This window comes from Trachinotus anak, unplaced genomic scaffold, assembly GCF_046630095.1.
Source record: "Trachinotus anak isolate AG129_WGS33_773 ecotype Australia unplaced genomic scaffold, CSIRO_AGI_Tana_v1 ptg000011l, whole genome shotgun sequence".
In the NCBI taxonomy this organism is placed as follows: Eukaryota; Metazoa; Chordata; class Actinopteri; order Carangiformes; family Carangidae; genus Trachinotus; species Trachinotus anak.
This window is the reverse complement of record NW_027273862.1, coordinates 14,846,228-14,869,581: the sequence shown is the minus strand read 5'-3', so window position 1 is coordinate 14,869,581 and position 23,354 is coordinate 14,846,228. Positions and strand designations below refer to the sequence as shown.

General features: G+C 39.4%; 1 protein-coding gene across 7 annotated transcripts in view; it reads left to right on the top strand.

Annotated features, from left to right (window-relative positions):
* The window catches only part of furina (furin (paired basic amino acid cleaving enzyme) a), a 76,732-nt gene that overhangs the window by 33,466 nt on the left and 19,912 nt on the right, over positions 1-23,354 (top strand). For all 7 annotated transcript variants that reach the window (XM_071488302.1, XM_071488303.1, XM_071488308.1 and 4 more), the window contains exons 3-7: positions 4,117-4,215; positions 10,647-10,742; positions 13,326-13,454; positions 13,737-13,813; positions 21,328-21,416. In XM_071488302.1, the coding sequence (XP_071344403.1) occupies positions 4,117-4,215; positions 10,647-10,742; positions 13,326-13,454; positions 13,737-13,813; positions 21,328-21,416 (490 nt within the window). The remainder of the gene's footprint in view (positions 1-4,116; positions 4,216-10,646; positions 10,743-13,325; positions 13,455-13,736; positions 13,814-21,327; positions 21,417-23,354) is intronic.

Here is a 23,354-nt window from a genome sequence, read left to right as displayed (position 1 = left end):
TACACTTTATGCTATGGGTCGTTTAGTTCCTGTAGTGGATTCTTGAGAAGAGAGAGAAGTGGAAGTGAAGGTTTTGCTTCAAGATAAAGGTCCACAGGTTTTGAAACTCTGCAGTCTTGACCTGAGGGGTAAGTTTATCTGATTGGGGAACCACAATGGTGTGGAAATTGGGACCAGGTGAAAGCTAATCATCTGCAATCAGAAGAGCATGTGGTGCAAGGTAATCTGATGTAAGCAGAACAATTTATTTCCTGTCTAGATCAACAAGATGGTGTAAGAATTCATACTAAAGGAGATCTAGCAAATAAATGAAGGATCGTTGTCAAATCATTTTTGCAAGGGAATATAAAAGATGCATTTAAAAGTTCAGAAATTTTTGATCAAGACGTGACAATAGCATGATACTCAAAAATCCCTAGAAGAGGAAGTTGTGGCTTTTTGTGCACTGTTAACCTGAGTCAGTTACAAAATATTGGCTGAACAATGATCATGCTAACCACATCATCCATCTGACCCCTTGTACACTGGAAAAATACAGGAAAAAAACATCCATCATGCCCATTATCCTACACTCAATACTGACAAAGTATTTTTTTTTTATAAATCTTTGCAAATTATCAGAAATAAAAACTTCTTGAGGTGTATCCTAACCCACAACACAATAAAGTGTGAAAAGAGTGAAAGGGGCTGAATACGTTCTCTGAAGACACCGTGGATATTACAGTCTCTTGGGCATTTCTCGGCTGTCCTCCCCGTTCAAATAGCCCATATTTCACCATCCCATTTAATCCACTTGTTTTTGTCAAAACCACTAAATGGACTAATCTAACTTCTTCAGAACAATCGAGGCAAACGTTGGACTGTGCCAAGAGTCACAATCTGTGTTTACTGTATAAACACAGTAGAGGAATGTGGCCAGTAGCTTGTTGAGAATGGACAACATGTTGATGAATAAGGTAGCTGGAGTTTGCCTTATAAGGCTTCATAAACTTCATAGTTTATTCCTACATGCTTTAGATGTATTTGGACAAATATTCTGGATCCTAACTACCACTTCACCTACATCTGTATGTCTCTCGACAGTGTAAAGGTTATCAAAACTGTCGAGCTTATTATCTAATAAAGTGCATATATAATGTACATGCCAAATAAAATGAAAGGTTAATGAGTAAGCAGAGACAGATGGACTGCTGTTGGACAAATAATGAAGGGGGTAAAACAATGAAGAGAGAAGACGTAGTTTGGCAGAAAGAAAGACCAGCTGTGCAAACCCATTTTCAGGTGTGTGGGGCAGCTCAGTCTGCCCTGCCCCACATTAAAAGAAACTGCTGGTCATGTCCAGCTGCCACTGTGCCCCTGTTCTACCCATTCACCTCAGTGGGTAATTAGACTCCAGCCTCATTATATAAACAAGTTGCTGAACTATTTTACGAGGCTTGTATCTGTGAAGGTCCCATTTTCTCAATTAATCTCAACTCGCTGATGCACAAACGAAATATAGTTGTGTCCCACAAATCAAAAGCAGTTTAACGTCAAAACTGAAAGGAAATGTTTCATGATTGATGTGTCTGTGCTTTTACTGCAATAAGGGCCTCCTCCTCGAGAATAATTTTCAAAATCCACAGGCTTTGTTCTTGACGTTCACGACTCCATATGGAAAACAGTTTCATATCATTTTATTGCAGTCTCCAAAACCTCTCTCACAATTTGTCTCCAGACATTGTTAGGCTCTTTGTTAAACATAATTGTGTCAACAGTCAGTGGAGATGAGAAACCAGACCTCTTGATGAATGCTTTCCCACAAGGTAAATTTGGCAGACAGGGAGGGAGCAAACATGCAAACAAACCAGCAGACAGTAATTTTCCACTGTCTGTTACCGTGCATTTTAATGAGGTTGATGGATTAATGCTTCACTTCAGTAATAGGCTACTCGGTGAGCACCAGTTAAGCTTGTTTTGCTCTATCAGTGCCCGGCTTATCACATCAGCAGTGGTCACTCAAGTCCTGGGTCCATCTGTTTCCACATCATTTTTCCATCATTTTTCCATCTAAATGTCTTTGTCGTAAATGGGCTTTTTTCCCCAGTGGAAAAAACGTTAAACTCCACAGAAACAATGTGGTCTTGAGATTACATGGTTGAAGACACGCACTGCTAAGTGTTGTTGCTGATTGCCAGATGATGATTGAGCTGCATGGTAGACATTAAGCAGTGCTAGAATTGGCTTCATTTTGTTTAGTGAGGGGAATGTGTGTGTGTGTGTTTGTGTGGGTGCATATGTTTGAAACAGTTGAGCTGTTTTTAATGTGAGTTGACCTTTTGTCCCTGTATGTGTAAATGTGTACATTTATGTGTGTTTCTTTTCTTTTTTTTTTTGGCTGTAACATCGGCTGTATGGATGAATTGACCGTCAGTGCTTTGTTCATAAGCATGTCTCTCATTGGTGTTAGTTTTAATTAGAGTTTCTTAATGCTGTACATGTCTTTGATCAGTCTCCCACCTCTCAGGCACTTTACTTGCCTAACACAATGGACCCACTACCTGCTCTTATTCTTCTCTTCTTCAGAAAAGGGGCTGTCAGCTTAGCTAATGCCTTCGAGTGTTAGTGTTTTATTCCCCTTTGTCACCTGTGTTTTCTCCCTGGTTCTTTTATGGTTTTACACATGTACTCACTGACTCACACACACACACACACACACACACACACACACACACACACAGACTCACGTTGGTTCCACGTCTGAGCTTGAATATCCCTGTAAAGTGCGTCTTCCCTCTTCCCTCCTTGCTTCCCTATTGTCCACTGGCTTTGTATGCAGGGGCCTTTTGTGTGAGCCTGGCTGGAATCGGCCTGTTTACTGTGATTAAATGGGAGCAGAGGAGGTTGGGGGGAACTGATCCGAGCCCCTTTTGCAGTGAAGGAATGTTGCAGTACACGCTGCAGTACCTTAGTGCTGCATCATTTTTGTCTGCATAATTTTTTCTCCTTCTTTTACACATCTTCATATGTTTATGCAGCCCATTTTTCTCTTTAGCAAAATCACTAATTAACAATTCATAGCATGTGGAAGTGTCAACACTATCTGAGTACCTTCATAGATTTTGGTTGGCTGCTGAACACAGTATTTAACACTGAATGTAAAAATGGTCCCTTGGACTCATGAGTGGTTGTGAGACAGGAAAAAATGTTACTACATTCTCTTTAGGGTTGCAACTAACATGTTCGCCTACTGTCATTTAATCTATATAGGTTCTTCCATATGAATAATTAATCTTCTATACCCCAAAGAATTTAAATTTACAGTGATTATAAACTAGTTACTGTTTGGTCCTTTTACTTGACTAAATTTTTTAATGGGTTATCAAAATGAATTCTTTGTCAATCATCTCATTGGTTGACAGATTCACACCACCAAGTCGTCTTCCTTTGGAAACTCTGCACGCTCTGCTATGATGTGGAGTGCTTTTCTTTACTCAGACAGCTTATTCTCTTAAGTAAAGTGTGTCACTGCTCAATATTAAGGGCCTTGATTACACAGTGGTAATAACTGGACTGAGAAGAGAGGATTATTGGTCGTGTATGGGGTTTCCTACAGGGGAATATGTTAGTCAGTCTGGTGGAACCAGGAGTTGGAGGGGGTTATTTGAAACCAGTACAAAAAAGGAGAATAGTCTTCTAATTAATTGTGAGAAACACCTTTTACTGGCTAATGCAGCCTAATAGTAGCCTCACTAAGTGCTCCAAATGTCTGAGAAAAATGATTTGCAGTTGCAAGGATGGGGAGGGATTTGTTATATTAGCTAAGGAGAAGTTCACCACAGAGAAAAAGGCAGTCCAAAAATAAAAGGCTGTACACGCGGCTCCCCTGTCAAACAAAATGATGCTTCTAAATATCTTTGATGCCGATGTAGGACTCTGTGGTTAACACTGCTTTGGTCTCAATAAAATCAGTGAATACATTTATGAATACATTATACATTATTAGTTCATGCAGTTCTGTTTTGGCTTTGTTCTTTAGTGTTAGAGAAAAGTACTATTGTGATGTGTGTGGAGTTATTGTCAGATTACTAAGAAAGCCCTCATTTGATAACTGATTTATTCTGTTTGTCTGTCTAGGTATTTGGTGATTATTATCACTTCCGGCATCGTACATTGGTGAAGAGATCACTGTCAGATCACAGGGGGACACAAGTCCGTCTACAAAGAGATCCCAAGGTAAGAAGTTTATTCTGCAGCTACAGTTGATGCTGTGGGGAGAAAGAAAACCTAACCAAACCTAAACTAAACCTTAAACTTACAGATGGACAGTGGAAAGGTGGATTACGGCGTGGTAGTGGTTTGTGAAGTTTCTATATGTTGTTACAATATTTCTGCTATGAAAATGCAAGTAACATAATTTAAATAAATAAAAAAATTGTGAAAAGCTGCATCTTCCAAGGACTTGCAGACGGCTTTGAAAACTGTTTTTTTTAGCTGACTTCTTAAACATCATTTTTTACTTTGAGTTGTTTGTGATCCTTAAACAAGTGAGTATTATAACCTTGGGCTTATCCATCAAGATTTACCACTGTGTTTCTAATGTGAGAATATTAAAGTGGATCTTCTTTATTGAGAGAACTGTAGGGAATCATCAGTCTCAGAAAGTGGCTGCCTCTAAAATGAAACTAATTCTTTTCACTCCTTAATTTGAAAAAATTGATTTTAAATTAATTGGTCATTCAGTCACCACTCACTGCTATTGTTTGTAGCTCAGATAAGAAGCAGAATAGGATCAAAGGGGTTCACAATAATCTTATAGTCACAGGACAAAGAATTAGTCTTCATTTGTCACCTTGTCTTTCTAATGGCTGTCTCAGAGCCACCACATCCTCACTTGCTGTTCCTTCACTTTACCTCGGTGCGTGAAGGTGAGCTGATGTTTCCCTGTGGATGCTCCCTAGATACATGCACTCCTGCGAAACTGGGTCCTCCTCCCTGACTGATCTAAATTAAAAATTCTCATTTCTGTGTTTTCTCACAGTTTTTTTTTAAAGAGAGTTTTAGGTTAGTTTGAAAATGAGTCTGTGTCCTACCCCATTGGGAAGGACAAAGGGAAGACTGTGAAATTAACATTCATGGCTGTGGGAACATGGCCAGTATGTGTGCGGCTGAGAAAGAGGATGTGCTGTTACAAGAGCCTTGAACCTTTAAAAATACTTTTTATAAAAGAGAAGTGAAGTTTTAAAGTCCTGTTGACCTTTGTTTTTGACTCTGCTTAACTGCTTAAATTGCTAAACAGCTCACAGCAATGAACATTGACTGAATTTCTGCTCTTTGGTAGAGAAACAGTGACACCATTTCCATATCACAGTTTCACTTCAGTGGTTTCCTATAATATTTTGTATAATGGCCCAAATTTTTTGTGTGGACAGTGGTGTGTTTGTTGTTGTTTTGACAGTGGACTGAATTCAAACAGCCTCCTTTCATCCTCAGCAAAATCAGAAGTTTAAATAAGTTTCATTTGACGGCAGTAAGCTCCTTCAGAGCAGCTGTGTACCTGTTAAATGGCACTGAAAGACAAAACAGTCACTTAAAAAAACATAGCAGCCTCTCTTGAGTCTCTCACTGACTCCCAATTTCTCAGCTTTGTAACATCCTCTCAAATGATATCAACATGGTAACATCTAAACTGTGTCCAGTCATTTCAGTAAATGGATATTTTCAAGGACCATTATAGTAATTTAGATAAGTCTCAATAGAAATCTATGCAAGTGCAACCACAGATGCATTACATATGTCAAAACTAATCTGTAGCCTTGAAAAAAAAAAAAAAAGTTGATGAAACCTGCTTTAAAGTATCCCTGGCCATGCAGTCGTGCTGTGCAGCTCCACTGTACAGGTGCACACCAGGAATAACATGTTACAACTTCTGCTGGGTGTTTCCACCCATGTTAGAAATGGTCCACCTCCCTCTCTGGGATTTCCTTGAACACTGCGGCTCCATTTCCTGTTGTTGAATTCCTTTTTTCCCACAGCACCTCAGAGAAAGTGGAGCATTACAGCTTCAGGTCCCTCCTGTCTGCTGACGAAGGGTCAGCTCAGCTTGTCAGCACCTACTGTAATTTACAGGAATTTTTCCTGTTTTCTTGGTCTGTTTAATCAAATGCGCTTTGCATATGCTGCAATAACTTGCAATATTTACCAAATCCCCTTGGTTTTTATGTATAGACTCTCTCCTGTCTACACATCAACACATTTCTGTAACTGTGCGGCAATAACAGTGTGATAAAAGCATCTATAAACCAGCTTATCATTGCAAATTTAATTCATGTTTGCATCAGCCTCATAGCTTTTCTGAAAACATTGAAAAAATCTTTGTACAAGGAGGAATTTTGAATCCTCGAGAGACTGTCCCCACAGTTTTTAAACTAGTGGAGATGGAGCCTGAATAAAAGGCTCAGTAAACTCTCTTTGAAAAGTGTCTAATTACCGACAAAAGCACCTGGACCTCTTCCAGATCTCATAGACTGGCTAACAGAGCCTTGTTAATAGGGTCTATTGAAGATTTAAAGCTTGGGTCTATCTGCTACCTCCATGCCTTCTACTGTCGTTGCTTTGTTTGTTGTTGTGGGCAGTTTGCTTTGCCTCATTGTCTTTGTTTGGTTAGTTCATAAAACAGAGCAGTAATAGGACAGACACAGCAGAGCAATGAGTGGCTCCAGAAATGTTAAACTTAACCATTATTTTATTTCCAATTTGATTACTATGGCAAGAATAGCAGCAGCTGTACCATAAAAACGCTTTAGCATAAATATAAATTACATAGCTACTGATCTGTGCTGTAATTGGGATTATGTTCCTTTATGGTAATGATGTTTTATATGAGGCTTCCATTTGCTCTCAGAGGGAGGAGGCAATGCTTGTATAATGAAGAAGGACAAAACAGTGGGTGAGCAAGATGAGTAGGGTGGGGAATCTATTTGTTGCACAGACAGCACCTAAACACAAACCAAGCAGTCTGTGTGTGATCATTAGTTCTGCCGTCGATCCGTCTGGACGTGTGAGATAGACACCTTTTTCTATTTTCAAAGCCCATTTATAATGAAAATGCTTTTTGTCAGCTTCTGGGGCTCTGTGTTCTGTCACAGAGTTTTAAAGAATTTCAAAAGACTCTTCACATGAAAATCGCAAAATAGAAAATGGAAATGTTTGTTGTCACACTCCTGCCAAGAGTAGAAAATCTGTTCAATATGAATTATGAGTTTGGTGGCGAAAAATGTGACTTATTTTGTTTCTTGTTCTTGTTTACCCTAATATTGAGAGGGAAGAGAACATTTTGTTGAAGATGATGGGGACTTTGATCTCAAGTTCAGTTTATATTCAAAGTCTCGCAGTCCATTTTACAGGACAGTCACTGACATGCTATGTTGAAAGTGATTTATAAGTAGTATAAGGGAGTGAGATATATTCTCTCTTGTTCTTATGCATGGATTAAAGAGAGATTTTAGCTGCTATTTGGAGGAAAATGCATCACATTACTGAGGGAAACTGGTCAAATTCGGTGTCTTTATGATAACTTCAGTGTTTCAGCGATTAGTGCTTCTTCCTACAAATGGAAAATTACTGAAATAAAAACAAGTATACTCGTGTCAAGAAGTTATTTTTTCCTGTTTAAGCATCCTCATTGTTTGAATAGTTTACAAGCACACCCAAGCCACTAATTTGAGTCATCATTTACTTACAACTAGGACAAAAGAAGTGTTCTCCAACACATTAATTGATGGGAAATAATATCTTTGCTGTGTGTTGATGGGCATGTCCAAGAAGTGTGTGTGTGTGATATTAAGATGAGTTGCTGAATGAATTTATAGGAGATAACTGTCGTCACTGCGGTGTCTGCAGTTGAAAGGAGCAGAAACTTCTGTACTGATATTAATCTGCATGTTTGCAGGAAGTATAAGAGTTTTGAGCAGTCATGTTATTTCCTTGTACTTTAGGTTTGAGGAACAAATGTACTTTTAATGTTGACTATTGAAATGTATTCTTGATAGATAGATTTTCAGCGACACCGTTTTGGTTGCTGTAACTGTTTATATCAAAAAATAAGAATTATTTATTCATGGTCATGTCACAACATTAAAAAACTTCAGGGATACATTTCCTGTGAGAGCTGTTGTACCAGTCTGTCTGGATAGAGCTTGTAAGATCTCTGCAACATTTTTATACACAGCTCAAGTGTGAAAAGAAGCTGTCACACTGACAAGAAAGGCACGCACAAGATTACAAGGTTTTTGCATGTGATGGGTTTGTGCATAGTGTGCAAAACAACACCAAACAAAAAAAGTTACGCCCATGCTCCAGCGATAATGAGATACTATGAGGAGCAGAGCTGATGCAGTGCAAGCTACACAAGCCACACAGTGCAGTAAACAGTCCACCGCCATGTACATTATACATAATTTCCTGTGTTTCTTCTCAAGAATCCTGTCATGTTTGAACAGAGTCAGCATGGAAACGCTCCACCACAGAGACTCTGTGTGTGTGTGTGTGTGTGTGTGTGTGTGTGTGTGTGTGTGTGTGTGTGTGTGTGAGAAAACAAGAGATTTAATGTGTGATTGAGAGACAGACGAGGACACGGACAGGGGAAATCACATACACCACCTAATGACGCAAGAGAAAATGGATTTCTAGCTGACTGAAAATCACATGCAGGACTAGTGTAATGATTTCAAATTTGGGCCTTTTATACAACCGTGTCTTTGTCATCCAGACGGTAGAGAACCTTTTGAGTCAATACTGCCATCTTCTTTAAAAGAGAAAAGCCAATAATAAAACTTGAGAGCGTCAGCAACTGCCTCTGTCTCTAAACTGTCCTGTCAATCCCACACACTGTCTCAGACTAATTAGATGTGTATAATAATGTCAAGAAGGAGTAGGTTTGTGAATCTCTTAGGATTTCAGGCTCTCCCTCTCAACATTTGATATGGATTAAGATACATATTTATTGATTCAGAGAGGTTTGCTGATACACTCTTAGCTGACATGATGGCATTCACTTTAGTTTTGATATTATTTAATTCAGTAGTGAATTTATTTTTTCAGCCTTATCTCACCTCTGTATTACATTGTTAAACAATAAAAATATAAATATTGGCAAAATATTCTTAATGGCTAATAACCTTTATACTATATTATTGCAAATTGTACTGCAAGATTATGTACCATCCTGATTTATCTTTTTACTGTTGTCTGCTAGAGAATTGCCAGAATAAAATGCAGAGGCAGTAGGACACAGGCATTTATTTTTTTGAATGTGGTAGATAAGATTATTTTTCTCTCAAAAGTAAAAGTCCTCAGGCTGACAACACCAGCACAAAGAAAAAGTTTATAGTGCCAGTTTCCATGTTTTTATATGTATTGTTAATTAATATTCCGAGCACATATAAACCAAGGAGACAATCAGAAAGACAAAAGTGTAACAGTAGCTTGCGGTTTTGTTTTGTTCATCTGTCTGTGATGATCTCTGGAATACAAATACAGGTAGCTGAATAGTCATTTCCTGTCACCCCTATCACAGGAAGCACAGGCATATTGGCGGACAGTTCAATGTTGGACGTAGTGTTTTCAACTCAACGTTGTCAAACGTTTTCTATTATATCTCTTTGTCTTTGTCAGCGGTCGCCCACTTCTGTGTGTACTGTAAACTGCCACAGCTGCAGCGAACAGGGCTGACCTCATCTTCCCAGCAAGAATCGGATGAACCCTGGTGGAGACGTCTCCTCCACTTAGACTGATTGAGATTCTCACCAGTGAAGAGAGTGACACTAACATGACCTCACACACAAACCTCTCTGCTCCTTGAAGTGAAATTATTCCATTATGGCGTTATATCATGGTAGTGTTGGACTGGCATCGCTTCACTGTAGCAGCTAATGTGACCTTCATTACTTCTTTCCTCTTTTACTCTCGTGTCTCTAGTGATCTGCAGAGGCAGAGAGAGATAGAGAGAAGAGCGCTGTGATTTTTTTTTGTCCTTCACATCAGGTGCTCTGTCCTTGCAGCAGGCAGTTCTCTGTCTTCCTTCACTGACATATTTTTCTCTTCTCCTCTGCCCAGGCATTTTGCTGTACAGCCAGCGCAATTCTGCAGAGGGAGTAAGATGCGGGCTTATTTTCACTGAATGCAATCTGCTTCTGTCAACACTTTCTGCAGGAGCTCACATATTACAATTGCCTGCTGCAGACTGGATTGCTGTCATGTTGTCAGACTTGTACTGAATTTGTGCCCCTCTGTGTGTGTACTGTTAGTGTGTATACATGTTTAGGTGCACCCATAAGCATAATAGACTCTGTTGCATCCCGTTTTACACCGATCCAAAAATTTTAATTAGTCTCGGGGTGCTCTGGAATTCATCATCGAGACTCATTAGCGAGGAGTCCACGACACCCCTGTGCCTCTAATCTCACTCTGTCTGCTGTCATCCCGCTGAGAGTTGGGATCTCTATTAATGCATTTGACATGGTGACCCTCATGGCCAGCACATAATTATTTCTTGTTCTGGTTTTTTTAATTTTTATTTAAATGACAATGAACTGTGCGCTTTGTGGCTGGAATATTTTTCTTTGCCATTACTAATCTCTACATGTGTTTGTGCACTTTTTGCTTAGGTGACTTGGGCGGAGCAACAGGTGTCGAAACGGAGGAAAAAGAGGGATGTTTACGTAGAACCTTCAGATCCCAAGTTCAAAGACCAGTGGTACCTGGTGAGTATGAACACAAACTTGAATTGAAGAGTATTTGTGTGTTGTGAGTGATTGTGTGTGTATATGGGACATAACTCTGTGCTCTACACTGGTTGATTTGACATCTGGCCAAACTCAATACAGGTAATTAAATTTGGGGCTGCATGTCAAAAGACAAGCCTGTATGAATACAAAATATACCGTCTTTGTGTGAAATGCTGTTGTGTGTATTGTTTGCAGAAGGAGATGCACAAGTCTTAGAGACTTCACCTAAAGGATAGTCCTCTAACAACAGCACACACACACAGCACATTTTTAATTCTGAATTACATGTTTAAGAAATTAATGGTTTACTCAAGTCCATAGACAGCATGACCAGAAAGAGAGAAGATCACTTTATTTTAGTTGATTGATTTTCACATTTGTCTTGAAGAATATCACTGTTACATTAGCCTGTTTAAAAGCAGCAGTAACAACCCCTGAGATTTTCTGTTCACCTTCACTCTTTCTTCAATTACTGTGAGGGTGCTTCGGGCGGAAGAAGAGTCATGCTGATGCAAAACTGACTTGCATCACCAGTTGTTCAGAGTGTCTATGCTTTAACAGACTCTGTTCCTCCGTGGGTTGGAGTAGTTGGTGGCACCCTGACAGGCAGCTAAGCAGATAAAAGACTGCTGCCACGTCGTATCAGTGTTACTAGATGCAGTAGATTGCGCCATACGTTCACAGCTGTTAATCGAATTTCACTGAGTTAATCTGATTTTTATTATAGATATTGCACTCAAACTCACATATGACAAAAATAAAAAAATTACTTTGATAATTTATCAAAAAAGTTGCCAACTAACCAATTGCAGCTCTAGTCTCCAATAGTATCAGATAAAGAAATGACAAATCTACATATCATGATTAAAAAACAGTGTAAGTTATTGGTAAAGCTACTGTTCTGCTTTGTGTGAAAATGGTTCATTTTGTGGGACTTTTAAACAGTTTCAGAACCTGTATGATTGGAAAACACACAAAAAAGGATTGATTTCTATTCTTAGATCTGATGGCACCTCTTGAGGTTGTTAAAGCTCATTAAACACCAGAGGACTTGAAAACTGGAGCAGTACCTTTGTGATTCTCAGATCCTTCCCACTAATGGGATCGCCTGAGCTTTGAACAGCATATAAATGCTAACGTGTCAGCATGGGCTCAAATAACATGTACCAGGATTTTAGCATGTTAGCACATCAGATGAACATTAATCTGTAGAGGATAAAAAGTTATCCGGATTCATCCTCTCAGTACCAAGAATCTCTGTACCATATTTAATGGCAATTCCTCCAATTTATCTTGAGATATTTCACTCTGTCTGACTTAACATCCCTGGTGCAAAAATAAAAAAAAGCAGCTCTATGTAATCTGAATGGTGGAACCATTTTTTGAACACCTCTTGAAAGAAAACGGATGAATTATGGCTTTAGATTGTGTTGGTTTCATGTGCAGTTGTTGTCTTGTCAATTTTACTACCCTATAAATTGTCTCTGCTCTTGAGCTGTTTTTGAATTATGAGTGTTCAAGTTTCAAGATGGAGTTACACTTAATAACTACATTTTGTTAACAGAAAAAAAAACAGAAAAAAATACATAATTTGCTCTCATTATCAAAATACACTGTGGCTTTGAGGTAATAGGTATTATAGTAATTATATTATAATAATTTAGTAATTATAGTTATATAATGCCTCCGCCTCTCCTGGCAGCAAATAAGTCTGCCTCATCAAAACTGAACCTGGTACGCCAGAGGAAAGAGTCGGTGTGTCTGTTGGGGGGTGGCCTTGATGGACAGATGCTAATGATCATGATCTGCTGTTACAATGAATAATTAATATTTATCTGGTATTTATCTTGATGAGACAATTTATTTTTCACAGATAAAATATATATCTGTATGTGTGTGTGTGTGTGTGTGTGTGTGTGTGTGTGTGTGTACATGTACAGTATGCATATGCTCATGATGTGCAGAGGGAATGCCAACATCAAGGAAGAAGGAAAAGGATTTACTTGATGAGCAATATTCAGAATGAAACCTTGTACATGCCTCTCTCAGATTTATTATTCACTCAGCGTGTCAGCCACAAAAGGCCCATTTCAGTCTGAATCAGCATTGCAGATCACAACTTTCACCATTAATTGATTTTCCTCTTGACGGTGTAAGTGTCAATGACGTTACAAGGGTGTGGAACAAACTTCATCACTAGACTTGTGAGGGTCTGAAATCTAAGAGGAAACTCTGGTGGATGTTACATCTGACACGTTTGATTTAACCATTGGTACACTTTAAAAAGAAGAGCTTTGAACAAGATGAAAGCCAGACAGGGATTTAGACCAGAGGTCAAGTTGAATGTCAAAAGCATATCAAAAGGCATACGGAATGATGATTGTGAGCCATCATCCTTTCAACCGGTGCTTTGGTTTGCATTATATTAATTATATATATATATTTATATATATATATTATGAGTAGAGTAAATTTAGTTAAAAGCACAGTCTTGTCAGCACTCAGGTGTCTCTCAGATAATTAGATTCCATCTAAGTTATTTATTTCTTCCATCCTCAGTACAACAGCAACCACCGTGACTTGAATGCCAAAGCTGCCTGGCAGTTGGGCTACACAGGTAAAGGGGTGGTGGTGTCCATCCTGGATGATGGAATAGAGAAGAACCATCCTGACCTGATGCAGAACTACGTGAGTAAACCTCTCTGATGAGCCAAAACATTATGTTTTCCATAGAGAAGCTGTGTAACTACAGCTGCAAACTGAATGATGATAAGAACAGAATTAATAGAGCAGACTGTAACACATTGTCTTTTGGATTTTAAGAGTCATAGACATATATTAAGGTTTTTAAGATTTGGCCTAATTTTTTTATTTTTTTATTTTCAATGTGCTAGACCGATTTGACTGTCCAGCCTTACTCAGAAAAAGCTGTTTCTGTATCTGACTAACAGCTTATATGTCTCTTTAAAGGACCCGGATGCCAGTTATGATGTGAATGATGGCGACCCTGATCCTCAGCCCCGGTACACGCAGGTCAATGATAACAGGTAGAGAAGAAATCTGCACAGATAACAATGTCATTTCCACTCTTGTCTTTGTCTTTTGGCCTGGGGGGTGGGGGGCGGGCGGGCGCGGGCATGTCTTGCTTTTGTTCATTTATTTGTCCTGTTTGTTTTACATCCACTGTTCATTCTGAGGCAGGGGTGTTCAATTAAAATTGAAAGAGGTCCAGTAAGACAAAATTTCCCCGAGCTAAAGCCAGACCTTAATTAAATGTTCTTTTCTCATTTCAAAGAAAATAAGTGCTGTAATAAGTGTCATAACAGAGAGCTTTTGAAAAAAATGCATCTTTGCTTAATTTTAGAAAATTAAACAAAAAGTGTAGCTTTAGTTTCCCCTTTTCTTTTTTGTGAACTCAATTTCACATCTTAACAGCTTATACCTCCTTTTCCTCTTTCTTTACCTCTTCTATCCCACTCCTCCACTTAAACCACTGATTTCTCAGACTCTGGTCTCGTCTCTCCCCTGTGTGTGTGTTTCTCACTTACTGACTTCAGTTGCAATAATTGGCTGAATAACATCACATGACCAGTGCTATAAAGGCTAGAAAAGCTGTGTCAGTTAAAATTAAATTTGGCTACGGCCAAATTTAATATGTTATCAGTAATTTATAGGTTATAGGTCTGGGTCCAGATAGGACAGTGTCTTGGTCTGGAACCAGACCGCGGCCCAACTATTAGTGACCTTGAGTCTAAGGGCACCATTTCTGGGAACAAAGCCAATTAAAGGGTGTAGCCCATTTAATGCTGGGCAGTTATTTCTTGATATGAATCCTGCCCCCCAACTCAGAGTTTGTTGATTTGTTTTGGCCTCTTAAATCACACAGGGGCCACCGGGGCATTTCTAGAGCTTGGATAAGTAGAGTGAATCAACACTAGGATTACGGTAGTGTGTGAAGAAAAAGGCTTTATTGCAGTGGCCTCTGCAGATGGCATTTGGAGTTGTTTACCAGCACAGTGATGCCTAGCAGAGAATTGATTGAATTAAGATCATCAGCATTATTGAAACAGGGCAAATCTCTTGGCTCTGGTGGGCCACTGCTCGTCTTCCTTCATTCCCAACGCCTGCCTCCCTTCTGACTCTAATTTCTGATTTACTTTAATCTGCTGTTTGTAGGCCACTGGCCTGTGAGGCTTTTTTTATTTCGAGGCTCACCATGATTACTGGTGATAGGCAGAGAAGATTATAGTTAGGCATGGATGGAAATCAAAAGTCCCCAACTGAGACAGGGGCCTGGAGCAGGCACCATCAATATGGAGACCAGGGGGATACAGCTGGAGCTACTGAAAGGCCCAAACATACTGTAACTATGCTAATGCTGTAACAAGACCTTGAAGGCTGTGTTGAGAATATAGGAGGTGGAGGCTGATTGTAGAAGGTGTGTAATTATTTTCATACTAAAAATAGAGTTGTTAGGGGCAGAAGCACACACAAATGCACACACACACAGTTGTCACCAGAAGTTTGGATAAACATAGAAACAGTTTGAACAATGTGCTGTTACTCTCTTAGTCAGCCCAACTGAGTATTTTTAAGATTCTGTGCCATTGCCTGAGACTTTTTTTACCGCCACCAACAAAACCCTAAAAGATGGAATTTCTTGTGGAAGAATGTGGGAGAACATCCCTTCGGTGCAGTTCCACACATCCACAATCTATGCCAAGGCACGCTTAAGCTCTTCTGGCGGCTCACAGTGGCCCAGTGCCCAGCTAAGACACTTACTATTGATGTTTCCTTCATTTTGGCTGCACCTCTTTCCAACCCTTGCTCACCTCACCCCTTATCTCTTACCACCCAGCTCTCCATGTCTTCCTTGTGGCGGGACCAAATGAGAGGGAGCGTATGTATATGTGTGTGTGAATGTGTGTGTTTCCCTCACTTTACAGTGGGTTGTTGCAGATGCATGTGTAAACAGCGTGTGGGCGGGAATGAAACTGCGTAAGGCTGTGTAAGACTGTGAGTGTCTGTTCCCTGTAGAAAGCACAACTCTGTTCACCTCTATAAAGCTGCCTTTCTTTCCCAGCATACGGGCAGCACTGAGGATGGCTCAGCAGCAATGTGACCATTCACCTTCATGTTTATCTAAGACAGCGTGGGATCTAGATGTTTCTCTTTCCAGGGTTTCCTTTGACTTGTATCAGGATGCTTTCCAAATGTGAATGTTCTGGATTAAACCTGGCTAAACTGGCAGTCTTTTGCAGATATACCCTGCTCTTTGCCCCTTGATTTAGTTCAGGGGTAGCTAACATAACTTTGAACTATGGCAGTCTGAATGACCCAGTCTGAATATTTCTTGATGATGATGATGATGATGATGATGATGATGATGATGATGATGCTCAGTAAAGAAAAAACAAGATAGTCTTAACTTACAGGGCCACAGTGCAGGCTGACTACACATGTAAATTCAGACATATTCAGTGTACTGTGATGGATGAAAGGATCTGTACTGCAAACAGCACGCTGATGAATCTTTTTTTACCGGACCTTACATTAATCTCTCTGTAGACATTTACTTCATTTTCCTCTCTTTACTGTGCTCTATAAACATCACCAGACCTTTTGTCCTGCAGGCCAGCTCATTAGTAAACTGGCAGAACCATTAACAGACTTAAGAATGAGCAGAGGAAAACAGTTGTTCAGATCTACCTTTGAGGTTCAGAGCAGCCCAGAGACTAATGAACAGCAAATGCCACTTTCCACAGCCTCGAGAGCCTCAGTGATTTAAAAAAAAAAAAAAAAAAAGTAATTAAGCTAATGCAAGATAGAAATGCAAATGAATGAAAGATGTTTTGTTCCAGACTACGAATATGGGTGAGTGGGAAGATAAAAAGATCAATGCAATGTTGGACCAGTATGTATTTTACTGTGGGACATTGACCAAAATGATACCAAAAGCCTTAATGATTTGATAATTGTGCAGTTTTTTTCATGATTTTCATTTTGATCTCATCTTGAGTGAAAATTATTTGTATGTATCACAAACTGCAGGAGCCAAATTTAGAACTCGTCAAGTATTACCTATCACATGTGGCACCTTGGAGGATTGCTGTGTGTTTATGCAGCTAAGAAAAACCTGCAGCATCAGTGGCAGATCTTTGTATAACAAACTACAGAAAAATGCATTTGTGCCTTTTTTCTTTTTCATAACACTCTATTGACCAGTGCAGGTTGGAGTGAATATTTTTCCTATCTTTGCCATGAGTTCACAGATCCAGTTTGGATGCATCTGTATGGTAACAGCATGTCTCTGTAGCTGGTCTCCAGAGAGATGCAGTTTAGGTTTTTTTTCTCCACAGTGATAATGGTTCTGCCAGCTGTGGGTATGAATACTGATCATGTTGTCGGTTTCAGGCCTGCAGCCAACTGTAGCTGCTGTAACCTGAGTTGTTCTCGCTGTAATCAGAACAAGACTTCACTGAAATTGCTCTTTGTTCACCATAATCTCATGTTATCACCATTACATCTGACTCTGGAATCCTGAGCTGTTGCTCAATGTGTCTTAGAGGGTGTTTTGAAATTTCTTTGAAAAAGATTTTCATGTCTTTTTCCAAGAATTGAGTCTTCAGACAAGTCTTTTAAATGAAAAGCGCCTGTTGTTGATAATATAGCTGCTGTTGTGTTTGTTGAAATGAAACCTGATGGTGTAAGGATGTAGCACTTAATCTTAACATGGACAGTTTGCGTAATGTTGTCAGTGTGGGACCGTGGAGGGAAAGACACTAATTGACTGTTGCTTCACTGAGTTTTGTTGTGGCCTGCTGGAAGCTCGTCTTCAGTTGGCTGCTGGAGTATTCATTGTACCCAAGTTTGGCATGTGTAGACATGAGTGTGCAAGGAAAACAGTTTTATTAAGACATGTGATGATGAATGTGATAAATTAAAAGATACTTTCCATGAAAATAAATGTTAATGGGCTTGAATCATGACTTTTGTTTATACTGTAGTACTCTTCATAACAGGCATATCTGAAAAGGACTCTCCGAGAGGAAGCTGAAGAACACTTAACAAAAAGAAAATATCATTGCATGGGATCAAAATCAAGTAAAACCTTTCTCTTATGAATCCTAAAACATCTCTTGTTGCCTTACCTTACCTTAGTTATTAACATGGTTATTACAGCGTGTTTGGTTCACATAGTTGTTGAATAGTGGTTAAATCATTTCAGGTATTAGAAGGGATAGTCAGCGTATTTGCAACTGATTTTGTGGGTGCAGTTGAGAGTTAAGACCTCTCTGTTATCTGGTAACTGAAGTCAGAGAGTCTGTCAGTTTGTTGGGGATTCTCTCAGGCTGATAATTAATCTGTGTGACTTGTTAACAACTGATTGAACAATGATGTAGTTGTAGTGACAGACAGCTCTTTGTTGCTGCAGACAATGTCTGGGAGTGGTTTCACTGGAGCACTTCATGTCATGATCTGCTTTGCTGTCCTGTCATGTCTTTGGCCTCCTTTCTAAACCCTGGGCCCGGAGGTTAAATCCAGGTTTGGTTTCATGTGATGCCACAGTGTCATTAGTAGAAATTTGTGCATACAGACAAAATGGGGACATTCAGTCATTCCTTAGCCTCATTGTCAGAGGACTGGTTGCTCCCTGAGGCATCTCATCATGACTGATTATCCTGTTGACGGAAGGACTCACAGAGGCAAGGTTTCTAATTAGATATGGAATAATACTGCATTTGGGGAGTTGGACCGTACACTATTAAAATCTTTACCACGGGTGCCATTTGTAATTTTATAAATTAACAGTAACAAGTTTAATGAAGCATTATAATGGCTTAGGGGTGTGTGCATATGTGTGCAGGTAATGTTACTGTGATGAATACTGTCTTGCTAAGGTCAAAGCAGGTTCACCATTTCATTTTGTTTGTCATGTATATGTTTTCGCCTGCTATTTCATACATGCAGCTACTGTACCATCTTCTTGGGGTTTCAGTTCCTGTCTACAGGCTATTCTCGTTCATCATTACATCTGTGTTTGCCAAAATCTGCCTGCTGCACACAGAACTTTAAACTAAACTAATATCGTAAGGAGAAATCATTAAGTTGATTAATCAGTTAATTGAAAATTCATTTACAACTATTTTGATAATTGTTTAAGTCCATTTTCGAGCAAAACCCCCAAAAATGTCGCTGGTCTTTTCGTCAAGTGTTAATGTGGTTTTCTGGAATGTTAATATGCGTATCTTTTTAATTTGGACTGATGGTCTAAAGTCTTTGAAGGTATCAGCTTGGGTTCTGGGACATTGTAGTGGCCATTATTCACTGTTTTATTACATTTTATGAAAAACTATTAAATAGAAACATTTGCAGATTATTCAACAATGAAAATAATCAATAGTTGCAGCCCTAACCTTACAGTGCCAAAATTCCAAACATATTTGTGTGTAGATGACTACTGCTAAGGCCTTTGTTTAGACTGTTGTTTCCACACCCAAACTGTGAAAATCTTGTGTGGATGATTTAAGCCAACACACCATAAAAATAAGCTTTGACCCTGAATGTCATTTGCTGCACTAAACATTGCTGATTGGATTAGCATAGAGCAGTTGTGCTCACTAACCGCAAATTGATAGTTGAATGAAAATGCCATTATGCTGCAGTCTCCTGTACGTCAGGTTGAATAAATAGCAAGGAGCAAGCTGCTTTCACAAGCAGAATTCATTCAGACACAAGTGGGTGACACATAGATGCACTCTTCTTTACATTCTTATTGACCTGAGCAGTGAGTGGGAGCAGTAAAAGGATATCATCTTGTACCCACTTCATCACTCCAATGAAAATCACTCCCAAAAAACTGATTATGCAAGTAGGTCTTGCATAATCAGGTTCAGAAACCGAGGGCATCACCTCTGTAAAAGCATTTGTATGCCGTGAGTCAGCCGACCGCGTAAATGACTGTAATGAATGTGTCAAAGGAAGATTTGAAAAAAGGCTCAGTTGAACGCTGGGGGTATAGGCCTGTGCATGCCCAGCATCCCTTTGCAGACACCTGAGCTGCTCCTTATCAACAACTGCATCACAAACACGGATGCTGTAGGACATAAGAATCGAAGGTCAACAGACGAGCACTTCCAGGAATATTGAGATAAAGTTCACCAGAAAATTGTCAGATGACATTTGTGTGTGAGTGTGTGAGTGTGTGAGTGTGTGAGTGTGTGAGAGTGTGAGTGTGTGAGTGTGTTTACTTTTGTGTCTATAAAGATGTTTTATTATCCAGCAGTCCCTCTCATCAGTGGAGTATACTCTAGCTGGGACTCCATCTAACTGATGTCCTGTGATGCATTAGAGACCTGGTGCGGATTTTGATTGTGGCATTGACATAACCTTCACCCTCTCAGCTTATCAGCATATCTAAAGAGATCTTGGGACTGACAGATGAATTACAATACTCTGACCCTTTGTCATTTTACCTACAGTATGTCTTAAAAGAAAGCAGAAGTCTTTAGAATTATTAGAATTAGTCAAAGAAACATGGGCTACGGCAGACAAATCTCAGACTAAATGTCCATATCCCGACACCAGATGTAGTTTATTGTGTCATTGGAGGATGTTGACTAGGGATGGGGTGTTTTGATTGCCATATTTTTTGCTTTGGTTGGATACCCAGAAGGTCTTAATGGAAGCATGTTGGCATTGATAGTTCCTTCAGTAATTGATGTCCACTGTTTTTGTTATTTCCTGGTGTGGTGCAGTGTTGCCCAGGCTCCAGCATTCCTGTCTGGGAATGGCTGCAATCCAGTGGGGACTGCGCCATGGTTTGAAGGGCATATCCATCTGGGAGACCAGGGAATGCACCTGACTGGAATGTGATGATCAGCTCCTCTGTAGTGAGTTCTTGGATCTCTGTGCTGCAGTACTTGGACCTTGATCTCACTACAAAGGCTCAGGTGTAATGAAAGACCCATTGTGAAATTGGTGAATCTAATTCACACTTTCCTCCCATGTATGATGGTAGTATGTTGTCTTACATATCTTTTCCCTTGACTTTATTCAGGCCTTGTAGACACTCCAAGGTTACTAATGCTAGAAGGCGTTAGATAATGTACGTGTATTTATGTTCTTCTGGACGAATGGAAATTCTGGTTTGTTTAAAGGAATCATAGCCAAGAACCTGTCTCCTAGAGTTTGTTTTATTTTGGTCTACAGCTCAACCATGGTACTGAAGGGTGGGAGCACATTCTTTCACAACCAACCATTGTTATACAAGTAGGTGTGGGTATATACTGATAGGAAAAAAAACAACAGAAGGTATCTTAGTAAGGTCACAGCTGCTATGCACAGCTTATGAGTCACATCATTTACTCGACTTAAACCAATCAGTGACCCCTCATGTCCTATGGATGGGCATATCGACATCCTGTTTCTCCACTTCTTTTTCAGAGTTTTCCCTTAATATGCCGACTGCCTGTGTATATACAGTAAAATGATGTGTCAATAAAGGATAAGTTGTTTCCTTAAACATACCTCTCACTGTCTCATTCCTCTTCCTTTCTAGACATGGAACACGATGTGCGGGAGAGGTGGCAGCCGTAGCCAACAACGGGATCTGTGGAGTCGGTGTGGCCTACGATGCCAAGATTGGAGGTATGGTCAAATAAAGATAAGTGGATTAGTGATGTAATGTCACAGAGGCAAACCTTAGTTTCATCTCAGTTTTCTTTTTTGACTGCCAGAATAGCTGAAATACAGAGCCGGTGTTATTTTCAGTCAATTTCCCAGGCACAGCAGGCCACTGAATCCTCTAAAACACAGTTGTGATGCGGATTGCCATTGCGTTGTAAGTGTATTGGGTTTGCATGGAGTAACACTTTGAAAAAGCGCAGTAATGTGCAGTTTCTGAAATGGTCTGATATATCTCGCGTCCAATATTCTGCCGCCTCAGGAATCTATTGTAAATTTGTGTGGACAAAACATTATATACCTTCCAGTATAATTAGAATCAGCACAAAACCACCACAAGCAACACCAATAAAAAGTTGAATTAACACCTCCCTGACATTGTGTCAACAAAAACTCATTGTAAAGAACAGGATTTATTGCAGAGCTGTTGTGCTGGATTGTGTTAAATTGTACAGATGTACCAAATAAGATGCTAACCCAATGTATTTAGAGACATCTGGTTGTGCTGTTGGTATCTCTAATAAAGTGAGAGAAAGAGATAGAGGGGGGGCCTCAGAGTTTGACTGTAGTAATGCAAACTTTTTTGTTTTTTTGTTTGTCTAAAGGAAAACGCCCACTGTAAGATTTTATTTTGAAGCCCTGCCACAGACGGACTGAAGTCAATTTGTCAGAAGACACAATTGTCAGATCTAGTTGCCACCCTACTGTGATGTCGGCCCCTGCTGTTATCAAGCAATGCATGCTTGATACTTGACTGTGTCATTCTGGCCAATGAAATTTCATCACCCAGTGTCTGTCACCGCCATTATGTGCATGCATGGTGTTACCCTCTTTCATCTTCCTCTACTTTGATTTGACAAAGTAACTCCTATTAAATAAAAAAAAAACTTCTGGTAATTGAATAATTTAGGGGTTTAGGCTGTTGGTTGGACAAAATAAGCCCTTTGAAGAAATCACCTAGACCTCTGGGAAATTGTAATGGACATTTTTTTTTACTATTTTCAAGACTAGATTTTGTAGATAAATAATAAATTGATCAATTGAGAAAATAAATGGCCTATTAATAGATAACAAGCCGAATAGCTTCAGTCCTAGTTTTTTGTGTGAGGGGCAATGGAGAGAGAGAGAGAGAGAGAGAGAGAGAGGGGTCATGACTGAACTAAAACATGATCTTTGTAACAAGCCTGTGTAATTTCTGACTCTCTTACTGAGTACTTCCACAACCATTAGTGGCAGAGCTGATTGCAAACATAATAATTTAATGATAAAATTAAAAGGTTTGTTTGTGTGAGAAATGCACAAACACAGTAGAATCTGCCCATTTCTGAGAATATACAGAAGATGTGAGTGGCAAAATATTGTGAAATATTAATTTGTTTGTTCTAAAAAAGGATTTGCACCCTGATGAGTTGTTTTGCTTCTGCCTGCAGGGTGGAACAGTTTTTATAGTTTCCCATTCTTCAAAGAAGCTTCAGTGGCTTTCTGTTATATAAAAGAAAAAACTAAGTTGATTTGCATAAATCTTTCATGGTAAACAACTTATTATGTTTTTTTTTAGTTGTTTCTTCCAGTATGATTCCAGCATTGAAGCCACATTAAATGGGCTTTTAGAATTAAAGTTAGTTGTAATGGTCACATTGCTAGTACTATATAGTGTATTGTTTTGGTGATTGCTTATTTCTTGTTTCTGTGCTGAGGATGTACTTTCAGTCTGATGAGGACTGCATGCTCTGTCTCATTACCTCTCTGCTTATCTCAGTAGCCTCCAGCTTACTTTCAGCTGTAATAAAGTTTGAACCCTATCAGAGTAGTGCCATAACTCTAGTCTTTATTATCATTCCACATGGCAAGTGGAAATATACCACATGGCATTCAGCAACTGTGTGTTGTAATGTAGGGGGA